At 43.2% G+C, this 16,369-nt stretch overlaps 1 protein-coding gene across 2 annotated transcripts; it reads right to left on the bottom strand.

Annotated features, from left to right (window-relative positions):
- Nucleotides 1–2,406: 2,406 nt before the first annotated feature.
- On the bottom strand, nucleotides 2,407–12,831 carry nemp1 (nuclear envelope integral membrane protein 1). 2 transcript variants are annotated; one of them, XM_037773228.1, is made up of 9 exons: nucleotides 12,631–12,830; nucleotides 8,913–9,034; nucleotides 7,722–7,929; nucleotides 7,537–7,609; nucleotides 7,336–7,429; nucleotides 7,129–7,243; nucleotides 6,165–6,390; nucleotides 5,406–5,582; nucleotides 2,407–3,346 (listed from the first exon to the last, which is right to left on the bottom strand). In XM_037773228.1, exons 1-9 carry the CDS (start codon nucleotides 12,746–12,748, stop codon nucleotides 3,193–3,195), a joined length of 1,287 nt encoding a protein of 428 aa, XP_037629156.1. In that variant the 5' UTR covers nucleotides 12,749–12,830; the 3' UTR covers nucleotides 2,407–3,192. The 2 variants fall into 2 exon arrangements, with proteins under 2 accessions (XP_037629156.1, XP_037629157.1); XM_037773229.1 differs by having other exon boundaries at nucleotides 3,225–3,346; nucleotides 5,371–5,582; nucleotides 12,631–12,831.
- Nucleotides 12,832–16,369: the final 3,538 nt, after the last annotated feature.

Genomic DNA, 16,369 nt, shown 5'->3' on the forward strand with positions numbered 1-16,369 from the left:
ACAATAAATCCTGCAGTCTTGCTATAATCACGCACATAATCATGTAATTTACTGTTTTCTTTAAAAGCTAACGAGCAGTTAGAGCTACACAGCGTGCACACACACGGGGCCATCTTATCTTTTATTCCACAAGTAGAAAAACGGCTGATTCCTTCTGTGTGTGTAGGTTTGTAAGAATGAATCGGCAGTTTGTGAGCAGTGGGGAAGTCCAGACACTTTACATGAAGCCACCGTGAGGGGGCCGTCACAGCGTGTGCAATCTGCTCATATATCCAGAGGGATTCCCCCCCTTCTGCCTGCAACCTGTTCATGTTTGCATTGCAGTGAGGTTTCCCTGTCTGTGATGCGTTGTTTTTGGGGAAGTTAAGTCACAGGAAATGCAACGGCATGTGAATGTGATTACTGTTGAGTGTGCCGACCTGATCCTAGGAAACGAATGCAAATATCGCTCGCTGTATCAGCTGTTTCATTCACATATGTGTGTAATCATCAGCAATAGTTATTGGGGTGTTCCCTACCTTCGAAACGCTGCGAGGACATTACCATTAATGTAAAGAAGCCGGCGGTGGGACGCAGAGGGGCAGGCGGGCTAAATGTCATCAGATATCATCACTGAAACCGGAGAGTGGGGGAGAAGAGGATGAACACAATGCAACAGGTTACAGAAAGCTGCCTGATGGAAGATAACGCTATCTCGCTCGAACAGCACGTCTTGGTCACCCACTGCAGTTTTTTTCCCCAGTTCTGCTTCTTCACTTTCAATTTAACGTGAACTCAGAAAACTTGATAAGAAGCTAAATGTTTAAAAACTGAGCTTTTAGTGCACATGACTCATGGCACATGCAGTTCAAGCATGTATGTCAGTCATCACTGTTTTTGATTTGAACATTTGAAACAGTTACATGGAAATGGAGAGGTCAGGGGTCAAGTGTAGATATGAGAAAGGTCAGAAAATTTTACTCTGCTGCAGACGGTAAAACCTCCCCCCAAAAATTCCTAGAAAATGTGTTCATATTTTAACAGAAGATTTAAAAACGTGACTCAGAAAGAAAACCAAGAAAACTCACTGAATCAATAATAACCAGCTCTGACTGATTACTGTCAGTTCTGATCAATAATAACCAGCTATGACTGATCACTGTGTCAGTTCTGATCAATAATAACCAGCTATGATTGATCACTGTCAGTTCTAATCAATAATAACCAGCTGTGACTGATCACTGTCAGTTCTAATCAATAATAACCAGCTATGACTGATTACTGTCAGTTCTGATCAATAATAACCAGCTGTGACTGATCACTGTGTCAGTTCTGATCAATAATAACCAGCTATGATTGATCACGGTCAGTTCTAATCAATAATAACCAGCTGTGACTGATTACTGTATCAGTTCTGATCAATAATAACCAGCTATGACTGATTACTGTATCAGTTCTGATCAATAACAATAATAAATAGTGATGTCAGGTGCTATCCAGACGAGTTGATCAGATCATTGATCAGAATCAATACTGACAACAGCTCAAGTCATCAGCTTTCAGCTTCTCACATGGAAGGATCATCTGTTTCATGTCATTGTACTCGTCTATATATAATATATTGTATATAATACAAATATATATAGTATATATATATATTATATAATACATATATATACTAGAAGTGGATGTTATCCGCTCCGCTATTACGAACATCTGGAGCTCCAAAGCTCAGACTCTTCAACTCCAACATCAAACCAAATACTCCTCTACGGTTCAGAGACGTGGAGGACAACCAAGACCACGATAGCAATAGTACCAACATTCATAAACAAACTGCCTGATCTTAAACATCCACTGGCCAGATGCCATCAGCAGCAATGACCTCCGGCAGAGAACAGGTGAGGAACCTGTGGAAGAAGAGCTCAGGAGGAGACGGGGATGGATCGGCCTCAGTACCAGCATCACCAGGTCAGAGCTCAAATATAGTTTTTATTCAAAAATATTTTGGGGACATGTCCTCTGATTTATGTCCATTAAAATGAAAACAGTGAAATACAAAGTTGAACAAACTTTCCTCCCCGAGCAGAAAGATGGAATAATAATAATAACTACCGCGTGGAGTACTGTACATGTAGTCTACATGGTGTACTGTACATATAGTCTACATGTAGTCTACATGGTGTACTGTACATGTAGTCTACATGGTGTACTGTACATATAGTCTACATGTAGTCTACATGTAGTCTACATGGTGTACTGTACATGTAGTCTACATGGAGTACTGTACATGTAGTCTGCATGGTGTACTGTACATGTAGTCTGCATGGTGTACTGTACATGTAGTCTACATGGAGTACCGTACATGTAGTCTGCATGGTGTACCATACATGTAGTCTGCATGGTGTACTGCACATGTAGTCTGCATGGTGTACTGTACATGTAGTCTACATGGAGTACTGTACATGTAGTCTGCATGGAGTACTGTACATGTAGTCTGCATGGTGTACTGCACATGTAGTCTGCATGGTGTACTGCACATGTAGTCTGCATGGAGTACTGTACATGTAGTCTGCATGGTGTACTGTACATGTAGTCTGCATGGAGTACTGTACATGTAGTCTGCATGGAGTACTGTACATGTAGTCTGCATGGAGTACTGTACATGTAGTCTGCATGGAGTACTGTACATGTAGTCTGCATGGAGTACTGTACATGTAGTCTGCATGGAGTACTGTACATGTAGTCTGCATGGAGTACTGCACATGTAGTCTGCATGGAGTACTGTACATGTAGTCTGGAGGCTCATTGAGAACTGGAGCCTGTGAACATGTTTTGTAAATTAAAACGTAAAAACCTTTTCTAAGCTAAAGAACACAAACTTCCAATCTCTTTGACCTTTGACCTTCACTGAGAAACAGCAGAACCTTTAACAGAGACCTTTAGGAGATCTGGCATTAGTGCACGTCCTCTGAAACGACATTACTTTAACAGATGTGACCACACTGTTCTGCCGGCTCTTCGTTGAGAGCCCGGACACATGGCGACATTTTCTTAATGCGGCCTCCGCAATGATCACTCAAAAGTCCGTCCGGAGAGACGTCCTCCACGGAGAGACGTCCTCCACGGAGAGACGTCCTCCGGCCACCTCTCTGAAAGGCAATAATATCGTTGTCTCTATTTTCATATTCGTCTCTTAAACAGGGTGCCGTCTCACTCCGGTTTCATCGTCAGCTCTTCCTCCCCCTCGTCGTCCGTGTCAAAAAATTCATCCTCAAAAAAAGATCCTCCGAAGCCGTATTCCTGCGCGTGGACAGACGCCTCGTTGGACATCAAGTGAGGAGACCCTTCAACGAAATCAGCAAACCTGTGGATTAAAGTGAGAATATCAGCAACCATATCAGTGTTATACAGTATATATAAACCATGTACTGGCAGTACTGAGCAGGTGATACAACATGAATTAAATCCACTCTGATCGGTGTGGTCAGGTGATACAACATGAATTAAATCCACTCTGATCGGTGTCGTCAGGTGATACAACATGAATTAAATCCACTCTGATCGGTGTGGTCAGGTGATACAACATGAATTAAATCCACTCTGATCGGTGTGGTCAGGTGATACAACATGAATTAAATCCACTCTGATCGGTGTCGTCAGGTGATACAACATGAATTAAATCCACTCTGATCTGTGTCGGTGTGGTCAGGTGATACAACATGAATTAAATCCACTCTGATCGGTGTCGTCAGGTGATACAACATGAATTAAATCCACTCTGATCGGTGTCGTCAGGTGATACAACATGAATTAAATCCACTCTGATCTGTGTCGGTGTGGTCAGGTGATACAACATGAATTAAATCCACTCTGATCTGTGTCGGTGTGGTCAGGTGATACAACATGAATTAAATCCACTCTGATTGGTGTGGTCAGGTGATACAACATGAATTAAATCCACTCTGATCGTTGTGGTCAGGTGATACAACATGAATTAAATCCACTCTGATCGTTGTGGTCAGGTGATACAACATGTAAACTTCCACGGCTATGGAGTGATTAGCCGGACGCAGAAGTCAATTAAGAGTGCCTTTTTCTTTGTGTTAAACCGAGCTTGGGCTGAGCTTACATCATCATGCTTTAACAGATTATATAAACTCGGGAAAAAAAGTTTGGAAATCTGTTTGGTGGATTATTTTTCTGTTGTTACAATGCTAATGGTCATTGTGTTTTACATGGTTGGAAAGCCTGTTTATTTACCTTCACAATGATGTCACACTTGTAAGGATCATGCATTTGTGGGATGAGCAGCACAGCTGATGATGTGGGTAGCACCCAAGAAAAAATTACCATTGTGTATTCTCCTGTTGGTATTGACTCTTGTTTTGAGTTGTTTGGTGGATTGGATGATTGAACTCTCTATCAGTAACAAGGAACAAACAAGACATATTGGCTATTTTACACTTTATTCATTTAATAAACCGTCAGGAGCCTCAGTAGCAGAGGAAGATCCATATGCAGCCACAACAGCCTGGCACCTCCTCCTCATGCTGGTCACCAACCTGGTCACACGTTGCTGTGGGATGGCGTTCCATTCCTCAACCAGGATTGGTTGCAGGCCAGCCAGCGTGGTTGTGTGTTCCCTCAATGATGTCACTGGCAAAACAAGGCTTGTCATCATTGAAGGCCATCTCAATGCAGGGAGATATCGGGATGAGATTCTGCAGCCAGTGGCGATCCCATATCTCCACAATCTGGGACCTAACTTCATCCTCCAAGATGACAACGCCCCCCCCACAGAGCCAGGGTTATCACAGACTACCTCCACAATGTGGGAGTAGAGAGAATGGAACGGCCTGCCAAGAGTCCACACCTCAACCCAATTCAACACTTGTGGGATCAGCTTGGGCGTGCTGTACGTGTTAGAGTGACCAACACAACCACGCTGGCTGACCTGCAACCAATCCTGGTTGAGGAATGGAACGCCATCCCACAGCAACGTGTGACCAGGTTGGTGACCAGCATGAGGAGGAGGTGCCAGGCTGTTGTGGCTGCATATGGATCTTCCACCTCTACTGAGGCTCCTGACGGTGGAGTCAATCAATCAATATGTCTTGTTTGTTCCTTGTTACTGATAGAGAGTTCAATCATCCAATCCACCAAGCAACTCACAACAAGAGTCAACACCAGCAGGAGAATACACTGTTTACGATCGGCACCGGGGCTCCCCACATAATCAGCTGTGCTGCTCATCCCACAAATGCATGATCCTTACAAGTGTGACATCATTGTGAAGGTAAATAAACAGGCTTTCCAACCATGTAAAATACAATGACCATTAGCATTGGAACAACAAAGAAATAATCCACCAAACACAAGTTTCCGAACTTTTTTTCCCCGAGTTTAGTTGTAGTTAGGAAAACCTTTGCGGGGACTGAAGCCGGGACACGGCCTTCCACGGGCTGAACTCGGGGCTGTTGCAGTGCTTCCTCAGCTCCTCCAGAGCTCGCAGAGTCTCTTCCTCGCCTTGCTTCTGATACTCCTCCTCAGTCAGCAGGCGACGGGGCTCCAGCTTCCAACGAACAGTCCTTCTGATTCTCCTGCACAAACACAGCCAGAGCTCAATGACAAGAAGTAATTACGACTACTAGTTCTAGGAAAATGCTGTTTGAGCTTCAGTAGTTCAAGTAATGTCACCCTGGCTAAATCTAAGAGGTAGAAATATACAGACATCATGCATCTACCTATCTATCTACCAATCTACCTACCTATCTACCTACCTATCTATCTACCTATCTACCTACCTACCTACCTATCTATCTATCTATCTACCTATCTACCTACCTACCTACCTACCTATCTATCTATCTATCTACCTATCTACCTACCTACCTATCTATCTACCTATCTACCTACCTACCTATCTATCTATCTACCTACCTATCTATCTAAGACTTTCAAAAGAACAAATGACTGTAATAATAGAGAGGATTATGAGATCATGTTGAGCAGCCTCCTACAGTGTTGTTGGTGATAACTGTGTGCGTGTAGTGTACCATCACAGAGCTCCACCAGGCTGCAGGAGCTAACAGGAACATATCAACCCTGTTTTTAGGTACATTTCCAGTTGAACAGATTGCTGTACTCTGGTGCCCCCTTGTGTCTGCACTGTGAACACCCACCTCCACACAGCAGCTGTCAGAGACACCGGGTACTCCAGATGTTTGGAGAACAGAGCTGCTACGATGATGGCGAAGGACACCTGCTGAATCTGAATCCCGAAATAAACCAGGAGGAGGCCGAACAGCTGCAGCGTCCACGACAAGATGTTGATGTTCTTCTCATTCGTCAGAGGACCGTAACGGTAACAAACGGCGAAGGTGATGAATCCAACCACGGTGACATACCCTGAGAAAAACACACCAAACATCAGTCTGTTACATAACCTGATAAAAACACACATCTCATCCCACAGTGTTTAAGTAGAACTACATACTAACTACTAACATTAGTCACAGTTTCAGTGTTTTTTACAGCTCATCATACATGTTGATGGTGTTTTCCATGGTCACCAGACATGTGATTCTCAAGGTGACAAATAAAGTGGATGCCTAATTTTAGGGCTTCAATTAGGGATGCACCGAAACCGATACCAGTATCGGGTATCAGGTCTGATAAGCCGACTTAGAGCCGGTGGCAGCGCACCGCCTCGTATACGGGACTCCCTAGCCTGCCGTGTGTCGCTCACACCCTCCAGCTGGCTGTTAACGAGGCTCTTTTGGCACAGAGAAGTACTCGTATCGGTACTCGGTATCGGAGAGTACCCAAATGTAAGTTCTTGTACTCTGTCTGAAAAAAAGTGTTATTGGCGTATCCCTAAAATATATTCAGTTTACTGTCTAAGAGGAGGAAAGAACACATTTAAGAAGCTGGAATCAGAATTTAGACTTCTTTTTCTTAAAATAATTACTCAGACTGATTAATCGATTATCAAAATAGTTGGCGAATAATTTAATAGTTGACAACTGATGGATTAGTTGTAGTTAATTTACATGCTCATTTAATGTGCTATATTAAGACAGAGTCTCGCTGTGGTCTGATAAAGTCATGGTCTACATCATGTCGGCGTTAACGGAGGGTCTGTACCTAACGCCACGTTCCAGTGTTCTCGTAGAATCACGCTGAGGTTCCTGAAGACCAGCTGGATGGCGTACACAGAGAACGACCAGCCGCCCACCACCAACACATAAAAAGGGCTTTTCTGCAGCAAACACAAAAGAGTAGAACGATTAACTGTGAGGTCAACGTGATTTAACCTATAAGATCATGGATGTATACGGTACATGTCCTTACCTTCGGCAAAAAGCGTGCCAAAATGAAGAAGACAATAATGAGAGAGGCGATCATGCCTGTGCTCATACCAGCAGAGTAGAAGAAAAGTTGACTCCTTCATTTAAGGGAGGAAAACATAGGAATAACATTATACATTAATAACTTAATAACTTTTATACTCCTGTTAAACATTAACAAAGGAACAGGAGTCAGAAAAATGACCTGCTGAGTGATCTTGCAAACAGGAACAACGACGCTCCAGCGAGGAACACCAGAAACAGATAGATGTCAAACTCTGCAAGGAAAAAACAACATCGTGTTGACCATGGAATAATAATAATAATAATAATAATAATAATAATAATAATAATAAACAAATGAAACGTGTTCATGTGTTGTCCACTCACTACGAAGAGGCCTGACGAAGTACTTAGTTCTGTCAGCAGGGTCGATCCTGAAGCACGTCTTCTTGCTGTACAGATGGATGTTAATGGTGGTTTCATTGAGCCGCTCACGTAACAAACTCTGAAACCAGCTCCAGACACTGAAGCGATCCAGCTCCTCCTCCCCCTCCACAGTCTCCACCTTGAACACCGTCGAACTCCACACTTTGACCTGGCAGAAAATAAATATATAAATATATATGGTGAAATACCGGTATATTCAGACAGACAGTGTGAGAAAATTAATGTGTTTTTTGAAGCATGTAAACATATTCCAGTAGAAACCCAAAATACAAGTATGAACCTGAAAATGAGCACGACATGTCTCTGTTAAAGGGACTGTTTGTAACTTCTTCCACGTATAAATCCTTGCTGGTCGGTGTCTCATGGTCTCTCGTGTGTCTCCGCTGTTCAGACTCAGACTCCAACACAAACTCCAGTGAAGCACCAAACCTCTTGGTTGTATCTAGTGAAGCTCGTCTGTTAAACAGTGTTGGCCGCGGTCGGAGGACGCGGGGGAGACCGTAGCTTTGGTCTCCAGGACCGGAATCTCTGCTGTACTCTGCTCCTCTGCTTGCCTTCACTCACACACCGCGCTCCTTCTCTCTCTCTCTCTCCACCTCTCACGTGCATGCTGCTCACTCCACACTGCAGAAGAGTTAGTTTAGCTCTGAGAATATCTAGTGAATGTTCAGTGGACGTTTGTGCAGAAATAACTGCTGCAGCTCCTCCAGACCAACAGAGGTTTCCCGTGTCTTGTAAAGTGACGGGGCTCCGCAGAGAGAAACGTTATCGTCTCCCACCAAAACTCCGGCGTCTCCCCCGTTCCCTCCGGCCGCGGTCGGGAGGCTGAGGCGGGAAAAGCCAACACTAGGATCAGCATTGATTCATGGAGAGACCTTGGTCTGGTCAGCTAACATTACTGCCAAGCAGCTGAAATATAGAGTGATATTGTGCTTTTAGCTGACGTGTGTCTCCTCACTGTGTTGAGTGATGCTCCTTCATGTCTATGTAGAGCGAGCACAAGCGCCAGCAACAGGACGCTGACTTTAGTTGACTTAACGGACACAGGTGAAGCTGTTAACAAGACATTAGGATTCTTACTAACAGTCCCTTTAAATATAAACTTATAAACCATAAATTCATGCAGCTTACCTGAACTCTGGTCCATGTTTGCCTCCAAGTCGGCACCACAGAGTTCTTGTAACAGAACCTGTTGGACCCTGACATGACGTACTCCTCTCCATCCTGGAGATCCGTTACTGGATGTTTGTTACCTGCGTTTCAGAAGCAGAGACGTGCACAATAAGTTGGCCTGTTTGCTGTAACAACACATTTAAAAGATGTCTGTATTTGAAGGATAATGCTGGTGGTGTTATTGTAGATTTTTTTATATTGTCAGTAAATCCCATGAAAAGACCAAAACTAACAACACTGCATTAGTCCGTCACTCAATACCTCCTGACTTCCAACCCATAAAAAGTGGTATCGGTGCATCCAGTTTCAGTATTATTAAAAAGGCAGTAATTTCCTAAAATAGCTGTGCACTGTAGTTTTTAACAAACATTAATCAACCAGGAGGAAGTAGTGTATTTGTTGGGAACTTTTTAAGCTGTTACACCTGTATTGTTTTATATTTCCCTGCATCATACTCTATATTATGTTTATATAACATCTCTATATTAATACCGACGAGCACTGAGTACCACTACCTACTTCCATGTCATCAGTCTGGAGTACTCTGTTAACATAGGCTTGACTTTGCTGCTATTAGCTTTACCTTATCATTCTTGTCTCCATATGCTACTGTATAGTTTCTATTTGTTTTAGTTCTATTCCTTTTTTAGTTGTATATACCTCTTATTATTTATTTATCTGTATTATTGCTGTCCTTGTGCTGCTGCAACAACCCAGTTTCCCCACTGAGGATCAATAAAGGTTTATCTCATCTTATGATCGCTCCATGTCTGTTTATATTTCTGTGCATACATATATATATATATATATATATATATATACACACATATATATACACACATATATATATATATATATATATATATATATATATATATATATATATATATATATATATATATATATATATATATATATATATATATATATATATATACATACTTGTTTGTTTAACAGGGACCTTCCAGATAAACACTGTTCCTGACTGGTTAGTGTTTTAAATCTATGTTAAACACTTAGATGTTTTCTAACTGCACAGAAGTACATGTCAACTTTGATATTAAGCTTTTAACTGGATCCATTGTTGATTCATCACATCTATGACAGTCCCAACAGAATACTACATGAAAGCTCAACAGGGTATAAATACAGGCTGTTATACAGGTGTTACTGTTACAGTCTTCACTCCTGAATACAAGGGCTGTTAGGGTTAGACCAGAGGTCAGCAACCTTCTGCTCTTCAGCTCCTCTCCAGCGGCTCCCTGTGGATTTTAAAAACATTGTGGAATTGTTTTTGTTTTTTGTTTACATTTTAATTTTTATTTATCATTGTTGTAGGTCTATGGTACGACGGTACGACGGAGTATTAGGGCCACATTGAGGAAAAAAAATAAATCTGAGATTTTGAGAATAAAGTCAGAATATTATAAAGTAGTCATTTTACGTGTTATTTAATTTTTTTCTCGTAAAGTAATTACTTTATTTTCGTAATATTCTGACTTTATTGTGTAAATCTCAGATGTTGTTTCCCTCAATGTGGTCCTAATACTCCGTAGTCCATTGTCTCTTTGTCCCTCACTGCATTAGACTGATATACTATATACTGAGACTATAAACTGAGTTACCTTCATCACAGTGATCACATGTGTTGATGCTCCAGACAGATTTATTTATTTATCTATTTTTTGCCTAAATGTCAGTTTGATAGTGAAGGCTGCTGAGCCCTGAGTCCTGGTCTACAGGTGTTAATGTCTTCACTCCTGAATAACAGGCTGAGGACTGGAATGAAGACAAGTTGCTGCACGTATAAAACCGGTTTGTTTAGTGACTCACAGGTTTAATATTTAGCCTGATATTAATGTTAATAAGCTGAAGGCTCGTTAGCTGCAGACGACTTTATGATTTATCATCAGTTATCAAATCTACAAAAACTAAATACATGATAGGTTCAATGAAACGTGTCTCCTACACAGAGACAGACTCAGAGGACAGCCATGTGTCTCCTACACAGAGACAGACTCAGAGGACAGCCATGTGTCTCCTACACAGAGACAGACTCAGAGGACAGCCATGTGTCTCCTACACAGAGACAGACTCAGAGGACAGCCAGCAGAGACAGAGACAGAGGACAGCCAGCAGAGACAGAGACAGAGGACAACCAGCAGAGACAGACTCAGAGACAGAGGACAGAGGACAGCCAGCAGAGTCAGAGGACAGAGACAGACTCAGAGGACAGAGATAGAGACAGAGGACAACCAGCAGAGACAGACTCAGAGACAGAGGACAGAGGACAGCCAGCAGAGACAGACTCAGAGGACAGAGATAGAGACAGAGGACAGAGGACAACCAGCAGAGACAGACTCAGAGGACAGAGATAGAGACAGAGGACAGAGGACAACCAGCAGAGACAGACTCAGAGACAGAGGACAGAGGACAGCCAGCAGAGACAGACTCAGAGACAGAGATAGAGTCAGAGGACAGCCAGCAGAGTCAGAGGACAGAGGACAACCAGCAGAGAAAGACTCAGAGGACAGAGATAGAGACAGAGGACAACCAGCAGAGACAGACTCAGAGACAGAGGACAGAGGACAGCCAGCAGAGACAGACTCAGAGACAGAGATAGAGTCAGAGGACAGCCAGCAGAGTCAGAGGACAGAGTCAGAGACAGACTCAGAGGACAGAGGACAGACTCAGGGGACAGAGGACATAGGACAGACTCAGGGGACAGAGGACAGAGTCAGAGGACAGACTCAGGGGACAGGGGACAGACTCAGGGGACAGGGGACAGAGGACAGACTCAGAGGACAGAGGACAGACTCAGGGGACAGAGGACAGACTCAGGGGACAGAGGACAGACTCAGAGGACAGAGGACAGACTCAGAGGACAGACTCAGGGGACAGAGGACAGACTCAGGGGACAGGAGACAGAGACAGACTCAGAGGACAGACTCAGAGGACAGAGGACAGACTCAGGGGACAGAGGACAGACTCAGGGGACAGAGGATAGACTCAGGGGACAGAGGACAGGGGACAGAGGACAGAGGATAGACTCAGAGGACAGAGGACAGGGGACAGAGGACAGAGGATAGACTCAGAGGACAGAGGACAGGGGACAGAGGACAGAGGACAGACTCAGGGGACAGAGGACAGAGTCAGAGGACAGACTCAGGGGACAGGGGACAGACTCAGGGGACAGGGGACAGAGGACAGACTCAGAGGACAGAGGACAGACTCAGGGGACAGAGGACAGACTCAGGGGACAGAGGACAGACTCAGAGGACAGAGGACAGACTCAGAGGACAGACTCAGGGGACAGAGGACAGACTCAGGGGACAGGAGACAGAGACAGACTCAGAGGACAGACTCAGAGGACAGAGGACAGACTCAGGGGACAGAGGACAGACTCAGGGGACAGAGGACAGACTCAGAGGACAGAGGATAGACTCAGGGGACAGAGGACAGGGGACAGAGGACAGAGGATAGACTCAGAGGACAGAGGACAGGGGACAGAGGACAGAGGATAGACTCAGAGGACAGAGGACAGAGGACAGAGTAACTTCTGTAGTTTCAGTTCATCAACACGAGCTAACAGTTAGCCTAGCCTAGCCTAGCTTCAGTAACGGTCTCCTGTCTCCTGTTGTCTCCCGTTAACCGGTGTGTTATCTCGTCCTCTCACCGGTGTCCTGTTGTCCGGAGGCCGGAGGGAGACAGAGCAGCAGGACAGAGAGGACAGAGAGGACAGACAGAGTCCCTCCAGAGGAGCAGAGCTTCCTCGTGTTCATCCGTCCCGCCATGATGATGACGGTCCCGCCTCTTCTTCTTCTTCTTCTGTCAGTGTCTGGCGGATCAACCAGCTTTAAGCGTCACACCGCCCCCTGCAGGACCAGAGAGTAACACCATGTCCTTTAACTCAGGGGTTCTCAACCTTTTGTAACTCAGGGGTTCTCAACCTTTTGTAACTCAGGGGTTCTCAACCTTTTGTAACTCAGGGGTTCTCAACCTTTTGTAACTCGAGGCCCACCTCTTATTGTTAAAAAATGTTCCCTTCCCAAATAAATGACAAACTGGGCTATAAATATGTGTCAAGCCAGAGTCAGGTGTAATGACCCACATACATATTCAGCTCATGGTACGTGTCCACAGGGGCGTTTTGTATCGCGAGGGGACGCGACGCTTCCCAGCATTGGACGCTTGGTGTGCTGCCCCTAGAAACAAGGCACTCGGCTCCTGATTGGACGAACGCTTTCCCGCCGTTGGCTGCTGCTCCCAGCTTTCAAACCGGAACCAGTATGGAGGCTCGTTTGGAAACTTTCTTCTCTTATTTCACGTAAATAGTTCACTGAGATGTGTTTCTGAAAACATTTGAGAAATAATCTGAATCTGTCTTTATTTAAGATCAACAACGTTTATTTTAAATTTATCGAGAGTTTGGAGAGGCGGCGAGTCGCGTTGGACGCCCGTGATTTGCATAAAGTAGACTAGACCTCAACTTTATGCAAATAAGGAGCGGCCATCGTGACGCTTAGTCTCTCGAATCGTGACGCCACGCTACCAGAATGCATTGTGCGGCTGCTTACATAGACAATGAATGGGGAGCGTGGAAAGCACGGAGCCTGTGGACACGTACCGTTACCCTCACCCATCACTGCCTGCCATTATGAATCCAAAGTATTCATGGTCATAATTCTTCACCACACACTTTTACTGGTTTCAAAAATTGCTTGATTTTGTGTCACTGCATCTGTGACACACATGTCTGTAAAGGGGAGACTCGTGGGTACCCATAGAACCTATTTACATTCACATATCTGGAGGTCAGAGGTCAAGGGACCTCTTTCAAAATGGCCAAGGCAGTTTTTTTCCTCACCAAAATTTAGCATAATTTTGGAGCGTTATTTAACCTCATTCCCGACAAGCTAGCATGACATGGTTGGTACCGATGGATTCATCAGGTTTTTCTAGTTTCATTTGATGTCAGTATCTTCACTCTAGCTTTAACAGTGAGCCAGCTATAACCTCTGAAATACAGACTAGCTGGTTAATCTAACCATTTGGCAGCACCTTCGCGGCCCACTAGGTGGCTCTCTGAGGCCCACCGGTGGGCCCCGGCCCAGTGGTTGAGAATAGCTGCTTTAACTCATTACTGCTACTCAGTGGCGTCTGGTGGAAGTGTTTCTAGGTGGAGCTGTGATGCCACATCCAGTCAGTTTCATCAAACATCCCTGTGTGATTTAATGCAAAACAAGTGAAGGTATCAAAAACACATTACTACTTTCAGTTAAATAATCAACAATCATTTTATTCCAACAGGAAGAGTAAAGAATGCTTTTAAAAAACACAACAGTATAACATGTACTCAATACTCAGAATGTAACTAAGTAGAGTTTACTGAGTAAAGTTATTTCCATGTTCTGCTACTTTCTACCTCTACTCAGCTACATCTCAGAAATATTAGACTATTTACTCCACTACATTTATCTGACAACTTTAGTTACTTTACAGATTCAGATTATTAATACAAAATATAATCACTTTACAATCAAATTACACATATTACTGGGTGCATTCCATATTTAAAACACAAATATTGACAATTTATATAATAATAATAATAATTTATTATTATTATTAGTAGTAGTAGTAGTGGTAATGATTTTGTGTGTGACTCTGTTGAGGAATAACCGGGCCAGACCGGGCCAGACCGGGCCAAACCCAGCTGTGCTCTGTATTTAATGTTGATGTTTTTTAGTCTAATAGCCTAGACCAGGGGTCAGCGACCTTTACTATCAAAGAGACATTTTAAGCGAAATTTTTTTTTTTTAAAAAAATCTGTCTGGTGCCGCAACACATGTGATCATTGTGATGAAGGTAACACAGTTTATAGTCTAAGTATATAGTATATAATTCTAATGCAGTGAGGGCCAAAGAGACAATGTACTACAGAGTATTAGGACCACATTGAGGGAAAAAACATCTGAGATTTACACAATAAAGTCAGAATAGTACGAGAATAAAGTCATAACTTTACGAGAAAAAAAGAAAATAACACGTAAAATTACTACTTTATAATATTATGACTACTATACTACGACTTTTTTCTCTTAAACTTGTGACTTTATTCTCATATTACGGCTTTTTTCTCGTAAACCTAAGACTTTATTCTCGTAATATTATGACTTTATTCTCAAAATCTCATGTTTTTACGTTACCTGAAGGCCTCCGTAGTTCCCCGTAGTTCTCCGTAGTTCTCCGACACGCTGGTGAAACTGCAGTGACGTGAGCCTCAGAGTGTAAAACTGCGGTACAGTGAGCCGCCGTCTGACTTCTATCTCTCCTAAAGTTGTGTTATTATGGGTAAGAAGGGCCTCTGAGCGAGGCAAACGGCGTTACCGCGGCTTTAACACTCAGTGACTCACGTTGCCGCCGTCTTGGAAAGGGAGGAGTGAGCGGAGGGGTACTCAGTCGGTTGCAATCTGCAACCACACCACTAAATGTCACCAAATCCTACTCACTGACTGCACCTTTAAAAACATAATTTCCTTTCCGTTTTGTTTGTGACTTATTCGAAGAGCTTAGTGCAGCCTGGATGGAAACTACCAGCAGCTGTAGTTTGACATTGGTGGAGTGAGTAAATACGAGGAGAGATATGGAGGCTGCTCAGGGATAAGCTCTGTTTAGAAATGAAGGTTTACTGTTGGATTAGTCCTATAAAAACACACTGAGGGGCGTGTGAGCATTAGAGCATGGAATAAAGCTTCCATGGTAAGAACTATTTATTACATCTCCATAATAACACCATGTGGCAGCTATCATTCAGTTTTTTTAGTTTCACATGTGAAACACAACTTAAATACCCAGTTTTAGCCTGGTGGTAGACTGCTCTGACCTACAGGTCACACATACATACATACACAATACATACATACAGTACATACATACTGTGCATATTAGAGTAATGATATGTATTTTCTCAGAAAGAGATCAAAGCACATGGTGAATATAAAAGTTAGTTTAAGGTGTTTCCTGCTTTGAGTCGGTGATGTTTGAATTCTTTGAACATATATCACTCAAGAGGTGTGAGGATGTTACTCAGCGTTTAAAAGAGGAAATAAGTGAGAGATTGTGTTTCTTTCAGGCCTCTGACACCATGGTTCACTTCCTGTGACTGTAACAGCATCTGAAGTGTTAATAATGTCTCTGTTTAAGATATTTCACAATGCCCTCCATCCTGTTGTACACGTCACGATCACAAGCTGTGACTGTAATAATGTGTCATTTTTAGCTATTAATAAGAACAACTTTTGGGTTGCCAGGTTGTGTGACCATATGCCCATCTGGAAAAAGTCTGCAGGAGGGTCTGAACCAAATATTGTTAAAGATTAGAACATGTGTTATTACCAAAGAGGAAGACTAAA

Source organism: Sebastes umbrosus, chromosome 6, assembly GCF_015220745.1.
Source record: "Sebastes umbrosus isolate fSebUmb1 chromosome 6, fSebUmb1.pri, whole genome shotgun sequence".
NCBI classification, from domain to species: Eukaryota; Metazoa; Chordata; class Actinopteri; order Perciformes; family Sebastidae; genus Sebastes; species Sebastes umbrosus.

Excerpts from the sequence above, each read along its gene's own strand:
- nemp1 (XM_037773228.1), bottom strand. The coding sequence starts at position 12,748 with ATGGCGGGACGGATGAACACGAGGAAGCTCTGCTCCTCTGGAGGGACT. Across the intron at positions 7,430-7,536 it reads TTTGCAAGATCACTCAGCAG|GAGTCAACTTTTCTTCTACT; the intron begins GTCATTTTTCTG and ends CCTTAAATGAAG. Across the intron at positions 7,244-7,335 it reads TGGCACGCTTTTTGCCGAAG|AAAAGCCCTTTTTATGTGTT; the intron begins GTAAGGACATGT and ends TGTTTGCTGCAG.